Raw genomic sequence first — 18,225 nt, 5'->3', positions numbered from 1 at the left:
AAATAATCTACAGCATCTACAGTGACAACATCATTTAACATAAACTCTTCCTGCGAATATATCTAGTATTGATACAAGAGCCTGATCAAAAGTTGATTTTAAGGCTAAAAATGACAATAACTACAGTAGTACAAAAACAGTGCAGTACATCTTTGACATTAGTCATGTCTGATGTTTCAATCAGGCCTTGTGTAGACTAGTAAAGCAATAATCAATGAATCATGTGCATTGGTCAAAGTATTGTACATAAAGAGGCAAAGGCATGTAGTTACATCTGCTTTATTTGAGGAAAAATAATCCTTTATTTTGTGTATAAAAATAACAGACATCTGATGAGCCCATACATTCCCATGCAGTTGCATTTTACTGTATTTCATGATCTTGCAGTTGGTTTGTACAGTAGTTCGGTGTTTTTGCCACTGTCAATTTGGCACTACAATCTAAAATCACTGTAGGCTCATTTAATAAATTCATAAACAAAGCAGCAAAGATAAATCCATCCTTAGGAAAAAAAAATCTCACTCAAAGCCTAGAATGTGATAATTATGCAGTGGAATTAGAAAAAAAATCATTTGTCTTTTGCTAAGGATATAAGAAGAATTGATTAGTACAACTGCTTTATTTAGTTTAGTTATATATTGATGAATCTAGGGCAAACTAACCACATTACACATTTATTTTACTGGAAAATAAAATCAAACGACTTTTTATTTAGTGAAAATAATGCCTGCCCTCAGCGATCTCTGCTCCTTTTGAAAATATAACTGAAGTGCACAAGCCTTATGATCTTTTACTTGTTTAGAATGTGTCACTGCAATGACCAGTCATCTTGTCACCATTATGCCTTTTTCTCTCTAACCTTGACACTTGCTCAAAAATGTCTGGTACTTCAAGAAACGAGTTAATTATATTGACTGCAAAGGCAAAATATGGATCTAAGTTGTAAAATCAAACTTTAAAAGTGAATTTAAGAATAAACTTGTATATTCGACAGTTTGCACTGTAGGAGAGCATAGATTAGCCTGTTTCATTTACCAGTCGGAATTTGTACGAGTTTGAAGCTGAGTTGTCCTACAAATTAAGAATTAGCCTACCACCCAACTTTTAGTCACACCGTTTCATTGGTTTACACTGTTTATTGTCCCCAGTGTCATGACTGGAGCAAAAAAAAAAGATGATAAGAGACTTAATTCCATTAAACTTTCACATGAGAGCAACTAAAGTATTAGAATTGCTTCATTTATGCGGATTTCAAAGAAAAAGCCGTTCTCCGATACTTTTTACGTTAAAAGTAAAGAAGTTAATTCATTACACTTGCTCTGCGTAACGAGGCCAACACTGGTCATGGCTGTTAAATCAAAGTTGTCCACCGCGGTCACTTCCTCCGTCCAATCTGCGCCAGGAGACGCGCGTTCTCGGCCGCTTTGGCTCGCAGGTTTTTGGCCTTGGCCACGTCAAAGAGGACGTTCATGATGTTGGTCGGGACGTCCAGGGACAGGGTCAGCCTGCTCCTCCGGTCCCCTTTGCTGCTGTTGCGGAGCACCTGTCCCCTGAGCTTCGTCCGGCTCATAAAGCGGTAGTTTGCGGGACTTGAAGTCCTTTTTTCTCGGCTGGACTCGGAGGTGAGATACTCCGCGGAGTGCAGGATGGACCCCACGCCGTCCACGGCGGAGTAGCCCAGCTCGTCCTCTTCGCTGCGTACTGCCATCCGGTCGTCGCACAGGAGGTCGGAGCCGGTCTGGTAGAGGCGCAGACACAGGCTGGAGGTCGGTGTGCACAGGACCGAGAGCAGCAGCAGGGTCTTCAGGGACGACAGCATGCTGTGTCCTCTGGGACCAACACGGGTGAAGGTGAAAGAAATAAAAATTATTTCGTACCTAGTGTTTCTTCTTTTTCTTCCCTATAGCATTTGCCAATGTCAATCTTAACAAGATATAATAAGAAATCAGTAAAAATAAAGACGAGATTATGGGACTCTAACATTTACTTTTAAGCTCGATAGTTTGGAGCACGTTAAGAAAAACTGTTAAAGCTTAAATGCATAAAGTTTAATGGATCACAAGGCAACAGTTAAATACGGGGGGACAAACATTTAAGCAATCATTTTGGCACAACTTACCACTCGTGTCAAATAATAAAAAATACAGTTAGAGAGGTCAACCAACTCGTATCCCTGAAAAGGAAAAGCAAACTCAAAGTCTCACAAGTGAAAGGATAAGAAATCCTGATATGTTCAGTTTGCGTGCAGAGGTCAGCAGTGCGCACTGTCTGACCAGCAGTGCGTCTTGCTCGTCCATACCCTCTGCTTTCATTTAGTAGGAGCCATTAAAATGCAGCCTTACGCCAGCAACCGCGTCATCCCGCTGACATTTGGTTTGCTATGAACTATCCCATTGGCTGCGATGCAGTGATGTAGTGGTAAATGAAAAAGTTAGTGAACGTGACCTCGTGCCGGTGAACATGAAGCATCACGACCACAGAAACAAAAGAAAACGGAGATTTTTCCATCCAGCCCAAGACTTTGCAGTGATTTTACATGCAGTAATAAATTAGTTGTTTGATGGCTGGTCTGTCAGATTGCTGGTTCAGCACCATGGACAGCTCCACGATTCAGTCCTGACTCAGTGAGCTAGGCCATGTTTATAATGCTATTGACTTCCTCATCCTAATTTTGCATCCGAGTCTTTGCTCATTAAGACTAAACACAAAGTATCCCTGAAACTGATGGGAGTCTCTCTTATTCTCACTGCTGATAATTAGTCATAAACAAACAAATCAAACTAAAATTCAGTCCAAAGTGCGTCACCAGAATCATTAGGATTTATCTATTTAAATGACATTGTTCCTGAGTTGAGGATGTTTTTGCAGTGGGACTGTCTAAGATCTTGATTAGCTGTGATTGACAGGGGGTGTGGTTCAGTGGGAACAGCCTGTCTCTGTTCTAGACTGTGGAACCAGATCTTGCAGGTCACTGAAGCATCCAAGCATGTGGGAGCACATTAGAGAGCAGGATCGTGACAAATATGAATATGTCTGTGGAAGCAGACTGATGGAAGACTCATCCGTCACCTTGAGGTTAATACAAATTCTGCTCCAAACAGTGAGAGAGTTTTTCTGAGCAACCCTTGGAGGAAGTGAATGGTGCAGCACTTTGCAGCTAAAGATGGTCATTTATGACACTGCATGCTGACATGTTAACTAAAAAAGGCAAAACTATGTATTTTGTATCATCAGCAAATCAATAAACCAATAAAAAGCTAGCAGTCTAATTTGTGTCGTGCATTTTCACATGCCACACTGCCAGGAAAGAAAAAAAAAAGTGTGCTGCCCCCACATCAACGCCCACGCAGGAATCCCCTGCTACTGCTGTGCTGGTCTGATGGAGAGTCCTCTAAATCAGTCCCTGCGTGATCTCCCTTACTGGGCCCCTGTTGCCACCTCATCTGGCTCCCAGGCTGACCAATCACACCCCCTGCCAAAAGAGCATATGTAGTGTTGGAGGAGGCAGCAGGGAGTCAGCTACCAGTTCTTTATTTTTGTATCACGCACGATGCAGAACAATTGACAAAAAATAAGAAAAGTGTTATATAAAAAGACAAAGAGAGACACTGTCGAGAGATGAGAAGAGACAGACACGACAAAGACAAATCACAACAGATTAAATTTTTCCGTAGCGTCAATATCGATCATTACTCAAAACTCAAGTCTTAAACTTCTGCATTATATGTAGACAATTACAAAATGAAGACTTTTATTTCCACAGAGTAAATCAAGAAACAGATTCAGAAATGTATAAATAAAAGTAACATAACATTTTTCACATTTATGTACAAAGTGAGTATCTTCTTCCAGGTTGCTGTCTTCATCTCCAGGGCTCAGTGCCTGTGAAAGTATAAAGCTTTTTCTCAATCCCATCAGGGTGAATAATACTATCATTTAGTGAGAATTCTACATGCCCATATTCATACCATTCAACCAAAATCTCTTTGAATTAAAAAAAAAAATCATATTAATTCGATTAGCTGTTACGAGGTATGTTTCATATGTGACCTGATTTGATTCTCACCTCTCCTCTCCATCCCACACCAACTCTGGCACTCGTGTCTTGAGGGGAATCGATTCCGGTTGCCACCACAGCCCCCATACACAAAGGGCCTGCACTCCCCTGAGGGTGGGTGGAAGTACCAAAGTAAAACATATTCTGAGCAGACCCCTTCTGACATGGGCTCCAGGCAGCGGTCGGTCCCTGAAACTGCATCTGAAATGAAAAAAAAGAGGTGGAGAAGGTTAAAGCTGTCATACAAATGAAGATGCTGTAGATTCATCCCATTATCACACTCCCAAAAAATATCTATAAATACCACTTTAGGCTACTGTGTGTAAATAACCTGGTACAGCTATAATTAAATGGGGCTGTAGGGACTCCATTAGACACTAGAGCATGTCCTCTCTGACGCAAACACAGGGCTTGTTCGCAATATTGTTAATTTTACTTCAGAGCTTTTACACTGCATATTTTATATTTATAAATTGCCTTGTGAAATCTAGAACAGGCTGTCAAACATTCATGGATTAAGTTTTGGTCTTATCTCTTCCTCCCACCTTGTGCTCTTAATAGTTTCAGCTCATTACTCATAGATGATATGGAAATATGTAGAGAAACAGACACATAAAAAGTAAGCGTTTCGGTTTGCAGAGCGAGTAAACAAGGGAAAAAAGACGGGGGCAGAAAGATAAGAAGAAAATGAGTTGTCTTGGCCACTCACCAGCAGTGTTTGTTCCAAATACCCTTCTTTTTTTCCTCTGTCCCCACTCCACGGTCTTTCCCTCCAGAGATTCTGAAGCCAGAAACAAAACCAATGAGAAGTTTAACATCTAGAGGAAATCAGCTCTCAGGAACCAAGAAACCAACACTTGACAAACACCAGTGGTATTTTGACGAATTTTAAATCCAAATGAGACTGTGGGTAAACAACCCAAACTAAAGTGTTCAGTCATTTTCTTTATGACATGAGCCAGTAACTGGAAAGCACTTGTGCTCAGCTCAACTGATGCTACGCTTCATTAATATAATTCATTTTTAAAATAACATTTCTTTTACGACTGTTTCTGAAAAGAGATAGGATAGCTCACAGATGATTATCACCTGAATTTATAACTCCCCTCATCTTTACAGCTCATAACTTCGCTATTTTGGCTCACACTCTCAGAACCTTGTTTTCACCAGCAGCAGGCAGCTCCAAAGTGTTAAAATTCACCGATCAGCACCAAACAGCAGACAGACCCGGTTAGCAAGAAGCTGGTGAACACAATGCAGCACTCAGAAGCTGAAAAAAGCCATATATATCTCTTTGGAGTTGAGAGAAACAGAGCTAAAAGAGATAGAGCATATCTGATCTCCATTTGGAGAAACATGATCCCAAATGTGTGATAGTATTTCACTGAAACACCTGGATGTGTACATAAGCTACTGCAATTCTTTTTCATCCTTCTAAAATAAAAAAAAGTCTAAATATCGAACCGTGGACTCAAGTGTTTGTACACATTCAGTATGTTGTACATAAAATGACTTTTGCATCACATGACTGTAACTTATGAATGAATACACTGACATTGAGAAGGGACAACCCTAGGCTCCATCTTTGATTAATTTTCTGTTTATTGTTACCTGAAGCAAGAATTACAATAATTTGCAGAGAGACATTCTTGCCTGGGGGCTGTATCCACTAATGAGATTCATGAAATTCTGTGTGATTTCTTCGTAAAAACTGACCCTTTGGTTGTTTTTCTGTCTTGATGCTGATCCTCCAGGAGTTGAACGGTTCTGTGCTATTACCCACCAGGCTTTTTGAGAAACACACCCGAAGGATTTGACTTTACCATGTTCTAGTTTCCTTTAATTCTTACCAATTTTGCCTTTTTTGGATGGTTGGCAGAGGACAGACGGACAGGACATGGGGGGATATAAAGACTGGGTTTAGATTTACATTTCTAAAAAGTAAAAGCTGCAGGCAGATAGTGTAGTAAGTGGAATAAGTGTTTTGTTATCTCTAGTAACATTACTGTGTGGAGATATACTAAAAGATGTTTTTTTTTTTGTTTGTTTTTCTTACCAGTGCGGTTTGGTAAGATCCCTTTTTTTCTGTGGATCACAGAGGCCGGACTGGTCCTTCCCACTCCATGTTCTTCCTCGTCCGTCCCTTCTTCATGGAGGTCACGAGAAGAGGATATCACTACATCTTCTCGCTCATTTTTATTGTCACTCTTTGTGGTTGTTCCATCTGGATCCACAGACTTTGCCATGAACTTGTATTCCAAAGCTGCATTGAATGATACACACACATTCACTGACATGCATGAACACCACATAAGAAAACTGTAATCAGTTTCAAACCACACTTTCATTAGTATTCAGTGGCAAGGTTTGAAAAAAAAAAAAAAACAGTTTGACTCCATTAAATGATAATTTCAGGTATTTCCAAGTGAACTTTTAATTGTGTATTCCACTTGATGTTTTATCAACTAATTAACTGTAGATGTCATTCTTAGTCCACTTTGCTAAGTGGATTTTACCAAAATAAAACCCATGTCCACAGTTACAATATAGCACAAACCCAGATCTAATTTTCTCAATGAATCACTGAATATATTGTGGTGCTAGAAGTGACTTTAACAAAAACTGCTCTGATATTCTTTGCTAAAATCATATTTTTTCTGCCAATATTGTTGTGACAACCTTAATTATAAGTGTTTGATAAGCAGAAGTGTGTTACTGCATAGTACACTACTACACTCTCACTGTAGTGGATTCTTGGTGAGGTGTCCCATTTAATGTTTGTGAATGGCTCTACTTTTGCTGGCACCATGGTGTGTGTTCCTCTGAGAGAACATAACAGATGGCACAACACCCACGGGTGCCATGCTGCTGCCACAGGAGCTCTACAATAAACATACACAAACAATATGTAGGCACATGTAGAGGAACACATATGCACCCTTGGACAAATGTACACAAATGTACAAGCACATGTCCCGTGGAAGGTTTGAAATGTAAAACTGAATAATATGAAGCCCCCAATGCACACGTGCACGCACGCACACACACACACACACACACACACAAATGCACAAACACAAACACACACACACAAATGCACAAACACACACACACACACACACACTTACCACACTTTTCTACCACCTCCTGAGTAACTAGCTCCTTCACTTCTTCAGCCTTAAAAAACATGATTCAAAAACATTTATTTAATTTTGTCATTTTGATAACTCTGTCTACTGTATATTTTTATATGTGTGTGTATGTGTGTATACTCTGACGTACAGAGAGTCCAGGTTCTCCCTTATCTCCCTTCGTTCCTTCAATCCCCACTATACCCTATAAGAAAAATAATCAATAATCAAAAGAGAGATGGGTATCTTGACCTTCCTTAACCTTTAAGAAACAATCAAAAAAAGAGTTACAGAAGTCAGTGGAAATGAAGTTTACTTTCTATAGTCTAAGGGTGCTTTAGGAAATGTGTTAAGAGAAGTAAATGGTTTTTGTTTGATTACGAGACTCACACTTGTTCCTCTTTGCCCTGGTGCCCCAGGTGCTCCCCTCTGACATGGCTTCGATCGGCCTCTTCTGCCCCTCTCTCCCTGTTTGACAACAAAGTGCAAACAGAGAGACCACATATTTCATCTTTGAGATTTCATACAGCACTTCTACAGCAACAAGAAAAAATCCATAGCAGAACATCTCATCACTCACTTCTAAACAGCATGAAAGACAGACCCATTAGGTACATCCTTGGAATATCCTCATTAGAAGTTTCCAGCCACTCTCTATCAACACTGCAAGTCTGGTAATTGTAGCTGAAAGAAGCTAATTGAGTAAGATATTACTTGAAAGCTGCAGACAGAAATAGACGCCTGTGTGTGTGTGTGTGTCTGTGTGTGTGTCTGTGTGAGAGTGTGTGAGTGTGTGTGTGTTAATTAAGGACATGTCTCTGCTGCATCCACTGCTGCAGTGTACAGAGCACATGGTGCCACTCTGAGCAAGACACAGACATGGTGATGACTGTAATCAAGCTCAGCTCATCCTTGTGTTCTTTGTGTACTGTCACTATTCAGCCTTCTTTTCTGGTAACTTGGTCTTAACTGAATACAAAAATGTATTTGTCAGAGAGAGTGGGTGAGATACACTGTGCTGCCACTTCCTACTATAAACCAATACTTGTCCAGACAGGCCCACAGGCAGAATCCTATTGATTTCAAGACTCTGATACCACATATGATTTATAGACATATCTACCCTTGAGAGAAATGTTGTACTGTATATAATGTATATGTAGTTTCTGATTTAACTCCATGGCTTTCTAACACTCTCTCATCTCAGAGGCTCATTATTATGGGCTAAGAACCTACTGCATCTTACTTGAATTGCTTAATCATACATGTAGCCCTACATATGTGATCCCATATTAATACTGATGTATCAAATTTTGTTTTCAGAAATTAAACCATGACTTAAATATACAAAAATATTATGATAAACATCATCTTTTTACAAAAATATAATAGTCTAATTTCTTCTTTTGAGATAATGATGATAACAATCAGCAGAACAGTTTCATATCTTGATGTAATGAAGTAATGAAGTTGTAATGTTGATAAAGAATCCAGGTCTTTTTCCATCTGTCTTTCTATTTATCATCACAATAATGCAGTTGCACTGTAGCATAAAATTAGCCTTTAAAAAGTCAGTAAAAGGCCATAAGCTTCTAAAACTGAAGGAATACTGTACCTTAGGCCCTGTGTAACCACGGGGACCAGGTGGTCCTGGTGGACCCTCATCTCCATCCCTTCCTGGACTCCCTGCTGACCCCTTAAAACCTGGGAAACCTGGGAAACCTGCTGCACCCTGAATTAGAGAAGAATAATAAGAGAATAAATTACCACACTGCATGTCCCTTGTGTACAGGGGAGGACACAAACACATTATGCTGCTTGTTTTACATAACTGAAATATTAAACGTTAAAATACACAATAATAATGACAAAGTATTTTTTACTGAAATGAAACAAAGAATGACTGTGACAAGCATGTGATTGGTGGTGAAATTAGTGATGAACAGTATTTTTGCTGTTAATTTACTCACCTTTTCCCCTTTCACTCCTGGATCTCCATCAGAACCATTAATCCCGCCTTCTCCCTTGTCACCCTAGCATTACACATGATGAAAAATATAAATGAAAACACTGTAACACCTTTGTATCTGTTTTGTGTGTAAGAGACGTGAATGTTTACCTTGCGTCCTGTGAGCCCATTCAGTCCAGGTATACCAGGTGTACCAGGTAACCCCATATCTCCCTGTTTTTCAAAGACATTGTGTTGTGATTTAGCTAGATCATTGACATGATTTCTTCAATGTGCATTCTTACACAACACTTATTTGGCTTAATCCAAATCTAATTAGGGCCTAACCTTTTCTCCATCCAGGCCTGGACTTCCAATGCGCCCAGGTAAACCCCTAAAACCCTGTTAAACCATGTAAGCAAGCATTACAAAATAAAGATTTCATTGTAAGGAGAGATCCTAAAACCTGAATAAAGCAACTACAGTAGGTCAGGATGGGAAAAGAAAATCATTTATGGTAAATAATATCCAATCAAGCCAAGCCTCCACCTTTTCTCCTTTCTCCCCCTTGTCTCCTGGTAAGCCTGGTTCTCCTGGATCACCCTGTGACACAACAAACAAAAATAAAATGAATTGCAAAAACAGCAGAATCAGGGTAAATGAAAAGAACCATGATTGATTATAAATTGTTTTTAGATGTACCTGATCGCCCTTTTGGCCTTGCAGTCCTATGTCTCCTTTGTCTCCTTTGGCCCCATCCACTCCATGATCCCCATTGCGACCCTGAAATCACACTTCATGTATTACTCTATCCCTGAAGTCAACACTGAATTTTGGCACCAAAAAGTACATTTTAGTGTAAAATGACTGAATGTTTGTAGCTCTACCACCACTCCATTGAGGCCTGGCTCCCCTGCTTCTCCCTGTAGGAGAAAGTGACAATGTCACACACAGTACGACCGAATATTATTAAATGTTTAAACTCATGTTGTTGTCCTGTTACAATGTAGTTATGAAAATTAATCCTTACTTACCTTCTGGCCTACTGGTCCTCGTGTTCCAAACCGTCCTAGTGCACCCTTAGTGCCAGCACTACCCTTTAGGCCCTTTCAAAGCAATGACAATTGTTTCTATAATAACTCCAGCTCCTTAGTTTTTCTTCACTGCTTTGCCCAAATGTTAACATCAGGTTTAATTACCTTGACTCCTGGAGGACCATCTTCACCCTTTTCTCCTTTATCACCATCAAAACCCGGTGGGCCTCGCTCACCCTGAAACAAACATCTACTCTGTCCTTTATTGGTCTTTGACTGTGTTTGACATATATTTCAACAGTTATAGTATTTATTGAGCTATTTATTCCTAATGTTAATGTTTTATAAGTTTATAGCCTTTTATTGTTTTAGCTTTGCCATCTTATTTATTGTATGTATATATTCAGCCAAATGGAACAAAATGCTGAGTTTGGTTCTTTTGATTTGTATTGTACTGAAACCAGATGACAAATCATGTTATCTGAATGTACATTCATTGAGCAATAATTGAAATGACTACAACTTCAAGAGGACCTCACCGCCTCTCCTTTGGAGCCCTTATATCCACGAGGTCCTTGGATTTGAAGCACACTGCCCTGTAGAAAGGGAATATATATACACATGCACAGAGAGAGTGAGAGAGAGAGTGAACTGTGAGTCATATTTGCTGTATTTGTTCTTGTATGAAACATGTCTTTTCAGCGAAGGCTAAATACTTCCTTATTTATCTACAGAGCAACATCATACCCTTTCTCCTCTGACACCAGGTAACCCACGGTCACCCTGCAAAGAAACAGGATTTTTAAAACGACTCCCTCAACATGATTATTTCCATTTGTAGGCGTCAACAAAAATTCAGATTACTTTATATCTCATGCAGCCTGGCTATTGCAACAGAGAAACTGCTTACACCTCACAGCATTTCATTATTACAATAAACTATAATCCAGTCCAGTGTAATCCACCTGTGAAAAGATGTTGTACACAACATGACCAGGTCTTAGTGCTATTTGACCACTATGAGTGTGGTAGACAAATCACACAGCCAGACCTCAGTTGTGATACTTCAGTAGAGAAGAAACAAAGAAATATGAAGGCAGTGTGACTGACGGCTGACATGACTCCTATCATCACATCATACCTACTGACACTTCAAAATGAATGGGAAATCGCTCTCTTAGATATGAAAGCAGTATGTTTGAGCATCTAGACACTTAAATGTCCACGTTACCTCAGACATCATACCTTACTGCTGATGCAAACAAACATAATGACTTGTGGAAAGATTAACCACGGTACATGCCCATCATATGCTACAGGGAACATTTGGGTCATAGTTTCATTCTGTTAAGAAACTTAAGGGTTAGACAGACACATTTTTATATATTACACTGATTTAGGCTATTTAGAATGAGACAATTAAAATCAATGCATTGCTAGAGATCTAAATAGGTTGAATGACGAATTTGGTCAAACTGGGTGGGTGCCCTACATGTATGTTGGTTGTTCTGAAGAACTATTTTTGTAATGTTCCTGTTGTTACACTTTGTATTATACAAATAAAAGTCATAAAACACATTAAACACATGTAGGCAGACAAGGTCAAGAAGTTGATATTCCGGCAGCTCAGAAACTGTAACAGCTTCATGTTCTTTGTGCCTGTACTGTATAGATTTCCCAGAAATCCTAAATGTACAGTAATCTGTACTTTGGTAAATCACGTAAAATACCACCTTACCTTTTCACCTTTGCTGCCTTGCAAGCCTTTTGGACCCTAGTAGAAAAGGTAAAAGAAGAGGATTTTGTCCTAGTGTCCAAAAAAGAAACTCCAGTGTTAAAAAAATAACATTTTATACGTGATTGTATAGTTTTAAAAGTTGCTTACTAAATGCCCAGGAGTCCCTTTAACACCTGGAGTGCCTTTTTCACCCTGAAAAGAAAATTTATATTTTTTGCATAATCCACCAACATCTCTGACTGTAGTAAATATGCTTAAAGCCTTAAGGGGTAGAGCAGGTAAGATTAATAAAGATATCACTGCCTTAACACATGATATGGTAAATGATAAAAACATGGTGTGATAAATGATAAAAACATGGTGTGATAAATGATAAAAACATGGTATGATAAATGATAAAAACATGGTGTGATAAATGATAAAAACATGGTGTGATAAATGATAAAAACATGGTATGATAAATGATAAAATGGTATGATAAATGATAAGAACATGGTGTGATAAATAATAAAATGGTATGATAAATGATAAGAACATGGTGTGATAAATAATAAAAACATGGTGTGATAAAAACATGGTATGATAAATGATAAAATGGTATGATAAATGATAAGAACATGGTGTGATAAATGATAAGAACATGGTATGATAAATGATAAAATGGTATGATAAATGATAAGAACATGGTATGATAAATGATAAAATGGTATGATAAATGATAAAACATGGTATGATAAATGATAAAATGGTATGATAAATGATAAAACATGGTATGATAAATGATAAAATGGTATGATAACTGATAAGAACATGGTATGATAAATGATAAAATGGTATGATAAATGATAAAACATGGTATGATAAATGATAAGAACATGGTATGATAAATGATAAAATGGTATGATAAATGATAAAACATGGTATGATAAATGATAAGAACATGGTATGATAAATGATAAAATGGTATGATAAATGATAAGAACATGGTGTGATAAATGATAAGAACATGGTATGATAAATGATAAAATGGTATGATAAATGATAAGAACATGGTATGATAAATGATAAAATGGTATGATAAATGATAAAACATGGTATGATAAATGATAAAATGGTATGATAAATGATAAAACATGGTATGATAAATGATAAAATGGTATGATAACTGATAAGAACATGGTATGATAAATGATAAAATGGTATGATAACTGATAAGAACATGGTATGATAAATGATAAAATGGTATGATAAATGATAAAACATGGTATGATAAATGATAAGAACATGGTATGATAAATGATAAAATGGTATGATAAATGATAAAACATGGTATGATAAATGATAAAATGGTATGATAACTGATAAGAACATGGTATGATAAATGATAAAATGGTATGATAAATGATAAAACATGGTATGATAAATGATAAAATGGCATGATAACTGATAAGAACATGGTATGATAAATGATAAAATGGTATGATAAATGATAAAACATGGTATGATAAATGATAAAATGGCATGATAAATGATAAAAACATGGTATGATAAATGATAAAATGGTATGATAAATGATAAGAACATGGTGTGATAAATGATAAAATGGTATGATAAATGATAAAAACATGGTATGATAAATGATAAAAACATGGTATGATAAATGATAAAATGGTATGATAATTGATAAGAACATGGTGTGATAAATGAAGAACGGTATGATAAATGATAAAATGGTATGATAAATGATAAGAACATGGTGTGATAAATGATAGACTTCAAAGTTTCAAATGCATTTTTTCTCAGATGTGTGTCATTTGAGATGAAAAGATGAGAAAACACTGATACGAAGGCAGTTATCCTACATGGCTCCAATTTCCATTAAAAAAAGGCTTAGATGAGGAATATCATGCTACATTTAAACATAGATTAAAACCTGTCTGACAAAAGTGTCTGTACTATTAAGCTGAGCTCACCCTTCTGCCTGGGAAGCCAACCAAACCCTTGGCACCTGGCTCGCCTGGAATGCTGTCACCCTGATGAAAACATATAAACGTCAAACTCAGTTTTATGGAATTATGTTGAATTAATTGAGAACATAAAATAAAAGCAAGTGCTTCTGAAATACAATATTGTGGGCACAGTATTTATACCTTTTCTCCTTTTGCTCCAGGCACACCAGGAGGACCCTTTATTAGAGAGATACAGTGGTAGCAAGAAAATGTGGTTATTTCCAGGTACCAACCCACGAAGAAAAGAAAAGAACTACACTTGTCTCTATATTAGATAATAATATAACAGAGTGAAATAATTTGAGTTTTACTTCCACATATTCCAAATGGAAAATGATTATAAATTAGAGTAAAGTGTATAGACAGCTCTGTGAAAATCCCTAAACCAAATGCTGTTCAAAGATCATATATTTTCTTACTTGAGGTCCCGGTGCTCCTCGAGGTCCAGGAGCTCCAGGTGATCCATTCTTCCCCCGTTTCCCCTGGTCACCCTGCATCAACACAAAACCTGTCACACAACTTTCTCTCTTTCTGCATTCATTCACAATCACAACACATCTGTTCACAAATTTTCAGTGGCTTGTTTTTTCTCAGTCAAATCGCACTCAAAGGCAGCTTGTATGATAATATACTGTACCTCTCTGCCTGGTTCCCCTGGGTCCCCTGGGGGACCCCTATGACCTGGGGTGCCCTGGATGCCAGCATTTCCACGAATACCCTGAATGCCTTGAGCACCTGGAGGCCCTGGCTCACCTGGTTCACCCTGAAGTGAAACATAAAAATAGAGAGAGAGAAAGTAGATATAAACAAATGAAGTGTGTTGCAGACAAAGCAAAAGGTCAGCTCTTCTATTACGTTTGAATGATTACTTTCAAATAAAGTCCCTCTTTCCTTTATCAAATTAAAAGCTCAAACATCACTTTAAATGAACAAGTGAGTCACTGAGCCAATTAAATTCCTAAATTAAAAGTGTGACGCAAACAAAGTCAATCACAGTGATGGACTGTGGGGATTAATTGATTTAGTAGGGATCACCAACTCAGCAGTGGCTTGTTTTTCTTTCTGTTCTTTTTTTAAAAGTAGGGAAGGAGTGAAATTTCACCTTCTGTCCTGGAGGACCAGCCTGACCCTCTGGCCCTCTGTGGCCAATGCCTGGCTCTCCCTAAACACAAAAACAAACATTGTTTTGTCTCCACTCTCAGCTCCCAGATTTCATCATTATAAACTAAAAAAAATCATGTAAATCCTTAATATCAGTCAACACTGTGTTCACCTTTTGCCCTTTTTCACCAATTTCACCCTGAAAAACGAGAAGAAGCAGGCATCAGTTAGAAAGTTGGAGTGCATCATGACAGGTTTTTTTTCCAAATACCAAAATAAACTCAGAGGAATTTGACATGAAACAACAAAAAAGAATCAGCACTTGTCAGCATGTTTAACAAGGGGAATTATTAATGTCCGCTTTAATCTGCTGTCTCCCAGTCAAACAGAAATAGAGCAGAGGGGACATCAAACGCCTGGACTCAACTGGTTTTACTGACAAGGAAGACAGGAGAGAAGCTTTCGCTGAGCGCTGACGTCATTTACTGATGCACCATGGGTAGGAAGGCAGAATGATATTTTTATGAAGTGGTGGCACATTTTATGTGGCAACTGTTTTTCTTGTTCGGTGATCTTAGGATGACGATAATGGCGAATATTCAGTATAGAAGGATGTGCTTTACATAAAAGGGTTGATTCAGGTGAATTACAAAACAAAACCAACTGTATTTGCTCATTCACCTCTAGTCACGTTTTCATAGGTACCAATTTACCCATAAGAAATAGTTCCAAAGCTAAGATATATTGGAAAAGCCTACTCTAAAAATGTTGATGTAAAAAGTCTAGTCAATAAAACTAAAATGACTGCATGGCTATAATTCTAAGGGTACATTAACTAAGACAGTATTTTGTGCTTTTTTTGTAAAATGAACTTCATGGTTGCCAAACTTTAAACACATTAGTTATTAGTTTTTGTTTGTAAGTTTTTGCAGTTTTATTTTTATGTTTAACTTATATGTAATCACCTTTCGTCCTGGTTTTCCATTCTCACCTGGTTGCCCCTGATGCATAAGAGATGTATAAGATGTTGCATAGTTAAACTGAACATTGACTGTATGTATCTTATCAGGAAAAACACAGTTATTATTAATGATGATCATGTTAGGATCATGAAGTGTGCAGTACTTTGCATACTTACCTTTAGAAAAAAATACTCTGGGGGGTATGGGTATGGGTGTCCAAGCTCTTCATCATAATGCCCCTCTCTCTCCCTCTCCATCTCCACCCTCCTCCTCTCCCACTCCTCCCTGTCCCTCTCTATGTCGTGCTCCACCTCCTGCTCTGTCCTCTTCCTCTCCATCTCCAGCCTTTCTCTCTCCAGCTCGGCCTCCCTCTCTTTCTCCAGTTCCTTTCTCTCTCTCTCCATCTCCACCCTTTCCTTCGCTCTCTCTCTCTCCAGGTCCTCCTCCTCCTCCTCCCCTTCCCTCTCTTGATCGACACCCTCCTCTGTCTCCCAGTCATAGTCTCCACTCCTCTCCTCCCCCTCATAAACTGTTTCTGGGCCTGTTTCTAAAGATGCATCTTGCTCTACTCCTTTTTCCATTTCCGACTCGGCCACATCCTCAGCTTTAGTCTGTCCATCTCCTCCAGCCTGTAATTCTCGAAGAATCTCTATTTCTGTATCACTGTATCTCTGCCTTTCTCTTCTTCCTTGCCTGTCCCTCCTGGTATGTGTTTCGGGGTCAGAGATTTCATGCTTCTTTCTCTAGAAATAGAAGTTATATAACACACACCGATATTTTTATAAGTCATATCCTTACTTGTAAACTTGGACTGCTGATTCTTATCAACTTAACTGATTACAGACTTACAGCCCAGTTGTTGGAACCTTGAGCTCCAGAGGGCAGATACTGAAAATAAAATGAAAAACTAACTCTTACATGTGATGACAACAAAACAGCATTTTCATTACTTATTTCTTTTCTAATACATAAATTCATTTAGTGGAAGAAATTACTTTTTGTGCTTCCTTGAATCGATTTCTTCCACCCGGGGCACCTGGCATGAACACCTAAAATATAAAAATGATTACTACTGCAAATCTTTTTTTTTGTTATTCTGTCTTCTGTAAAATCAGGGACACTTACCACGGACTCAGGCCAGGGCTCATCTCTTTTAACCCTGATTTGAGATCGAGCAACCTGTCAAGTACCCCAAAACTTTCATAAGCAATTTTATGGCTTCAGTCATATTAAAACGTTGTGACAATATGTGTGACATAATGTGTATGATGATAAAATTGTAAGAAAGAAAGACACAGAAATGCTCAGAAAATGATTTTAACTTTTTTTTTTTTACTGGATGATACATGCACAGAGAGGTTAAACACTGACAAAATAATGTAAAAACAGAAAAATTTCACCAGTGGATAAAGTGTTTGACCTGGATACAGATCTGCTTATATTACTACACTACAATCTGAATATTAACATTTGTATTCAAAGTGTAAAAAACACAACATTTTTTCCATATTTCAATAAATAAAATTTCAGTACAATTTTTAAAAAAGGAAATTGGTATTGGGATTGTTGGCAACGTGTTTAAAAAAAGCTCTTTGTTGCTTTTGTTACACAGAAATACATTTATCTTGAAATAAATTAAGTGTTGTAGGTAAATAAAGGCTAGAGTGGTGTTTACACTGAACAGCTTAAACAATCAAAATATTCTCAACATGAGGGCACAGTTCTCAGATCTCAGCAATCCTGCCTGACTGATTATCTCCACTAACAATATCTAGGAATGGCCATATTGTGGCCATGCTCTGTTTGGGCGAGTGACATCGTCGCTGAGTGAAAACATCCCCCCGCTCATGAAACGCTTGATCAGGTTCAGGGTTCCTCACCAGCAAAACACTTCACAGTTTACTGACATTCTCCATGTAGTGTGCGCTTTCTTATGAATGAATAACACTCTATAGTCACAGTCTCTTGGGAATTAAGAGATGTCCTGTTTAAGAAAATGAGAGAGAACAAATATTAAAAGTAACTCTCTAGTCTTTCCGTCAGCAGTTCACTCTATACGAATCTAGTATTTCTTCTCATTCCCATTCAGACAAGCTGAGAGAAATCATGCTCAAAGCATGCCGCTTAAAAATGCTGTCCTGTGTCATGCTTTGGTAACTTTTATGAAAAAAATTAGTAAAAACTGTGTTGGTATGTTTCCATTCCCATTATACTGATGTTAGCCTGATACAAATATGTGCACTGG

General features: G+C 38.0%; 4 protein-coding genes across 4 annotated transcripts in view; all 4 read right to left on the bottom strand.

The window, feature by feature from the left end:
- Positions 1-1,375: 1,375 nt before the first annotated feature.
- On the bottom strand, positions 1,376-2,219 carry ucn3l (urocortin 3, like). Its single transcript, XM_026327215.1, has 2 exons — positions 2,120-2,219; positions 1,376-1,829 (listed from the first exon to the last, which is right to left on the bottom strand). Exon 2 carries the CDS (start codon positions 1,817-1,819, stop codon positions 1,376-1,378), a length of 444 nt encoding a protein of 147 aa, XP_026183000.1. The 5' UTR covers positions 1,820-1,829; positions 2,120-2,219.
- A 1,629-nt stretch (positions 2,220-3,848) lies between these two features.
- On the bottom strand, positions 3,849-9,365 carry LOC113142247 (collagen alpha-1(VII) chain). The gene is made up of 10 exons (XM_026327168.1): positions 9,308-9,365; positions 9,159-9,221; positions 8,804-8,920; positions 7,579-7,656; positions 7,340-7,393; positions 7,186-7,234; positions 6,114-6,320; positions 4,767-4,838; positions 4,067-4,258; positions 3,849-3,882 (listed from the first exon to the last, which is right to left on the bottom strand). Exons 1-10 carry the CDS (start codon positions 9,362-9,364, stop codon positions 3,863-3,865), a joined length of 909 nt encoding a protein of 302 aa, XP_026182953.1. The 5' UTR covers position 9,365; the 3' UTR covers positions 3,849-3,862.
- Positions 9,366-9,685: 320 nt separating this feature from the next.
- LOC113142375 (fibril-forming collagen alpha chain-like) lies at positions 9,686-16,237 on the bottom strand. Its single transcript, XM_026327381.1, has 16 exons — positions 16,157-16,237; positions 15,984-16,019; positions 15,191-15,217; positions 15,020-15,079; positions 14,555-14,680; positions 14,337-14,408; positions 14,059-14,094; positions 13,882-13,941; positions 12,056-12,100; positions 11,909-11,944; positions 10,918-10,953; positions 10,710-10,766; positions 10,336-10,407; positions 10,171-10,242; positions 9,839-10,059; positions 9,686-9,739 (listed from the first exon to the last, which is right to left on the bottom strand). Exons 1-15 carry the CDS (start codon positions 16,235-16,237, stop codon positions 9,940-9,942), a joined length of 936 nt encoding a protein of 311 aa, XP_026183166.1. The 3' UTR covers positions 9,686-9,739; positions 9,839-9,939.
- Positions 16,238-17,545: 1,308 nt separating this feature from the next.
- Positions 17,546-18,225, bottom strand: part of col7a1l (collagen type VII alpha 1-like) — a 51,866-nt gene continuing 51,186 nt past the window's right edge. Inside the window, exon 80 of the mRNA XM_026327166.1 lies at positions 17,546-17,964. Coding sequence (XP_026182951.1) covers positions 17,953-17,964 — 12 coding nt within the window. The 3' untranslated portion in view covers positions 17,546-17,952. The remainder of the gene's footprint in view (positions 17,965-18,225) is intronic.

The sequence above is a fragment of the Mastacembelus armatus genome, chromosome 23 (genome assembly GCF_900324485.2).
Source record: "Mastacembelus armatus chromosome 23, fMasArm1.2, whole genome shotgun sequence".
NCBI classification, from domain to species: Eukaryota; Metazoa; Chordata; class Actinopteri; order Synbranchiformes; family Mastacembelidae; genus Mastacembelus; species Mastacembelus armatus.
Note: the sequence above shows the minus strand (reverse complement) of the source record. Positions and strands in the feature narration are given on the sequence as shown.

Bases quoted from the DNA above. Each gene is read 5' to 3' on its own strand.
- ucn3l (XM_026327215.1), bottom strand. From the start codon at position 1,819: ATGCTGTCGTCCCTGAAGACCCTGCTGCTGCTCTCGGTCCTGTGCACA.
- LOC113142247 (XM_026327168.1), bottom strand. From the start codon at position 9,364: ATGGGGTTACCTGGTACACCTGGTATACCTGGACTGAATGGGCTCACA. The intron at 7,394-7,578 runs GTGAGTCTCGTA...TTTTTCTTATAG, and splicing joins CAGGGCAAAGAGGAACAAGT to GGTATAGTGGGGATTGAAGG. The intron at 3,883-4,066 runs GTGAGAATCAAA...ATACTTTCACAG, and splicing joins GTGTGGGATGGAGAGGAGAG to GCACTGAGCCCTGGAGATGA.
- LOC113142375 (XM_026327381.1), bottom strand. From the start codon at position 16,237: ATGGAGAGGGAGAGAGAGGGGCATTATGATGAAGAGCTTGGACACCCA. The intron at 14,409-14,554 runs GTACAGTATATT...GTGTTGATGCAG, and splicing joins CAGGGGAACCAGGCAGAGAG to GGTGACCAGGGGAAACGGGG. The intron at 10,243-10,335 runs GTAATTAAACCT...TTGCTTTGAAAG, and splicing joins ATGGTCCTCCAGGAGTCAAG to GGCCTAAAGGGTAGTGCTGG.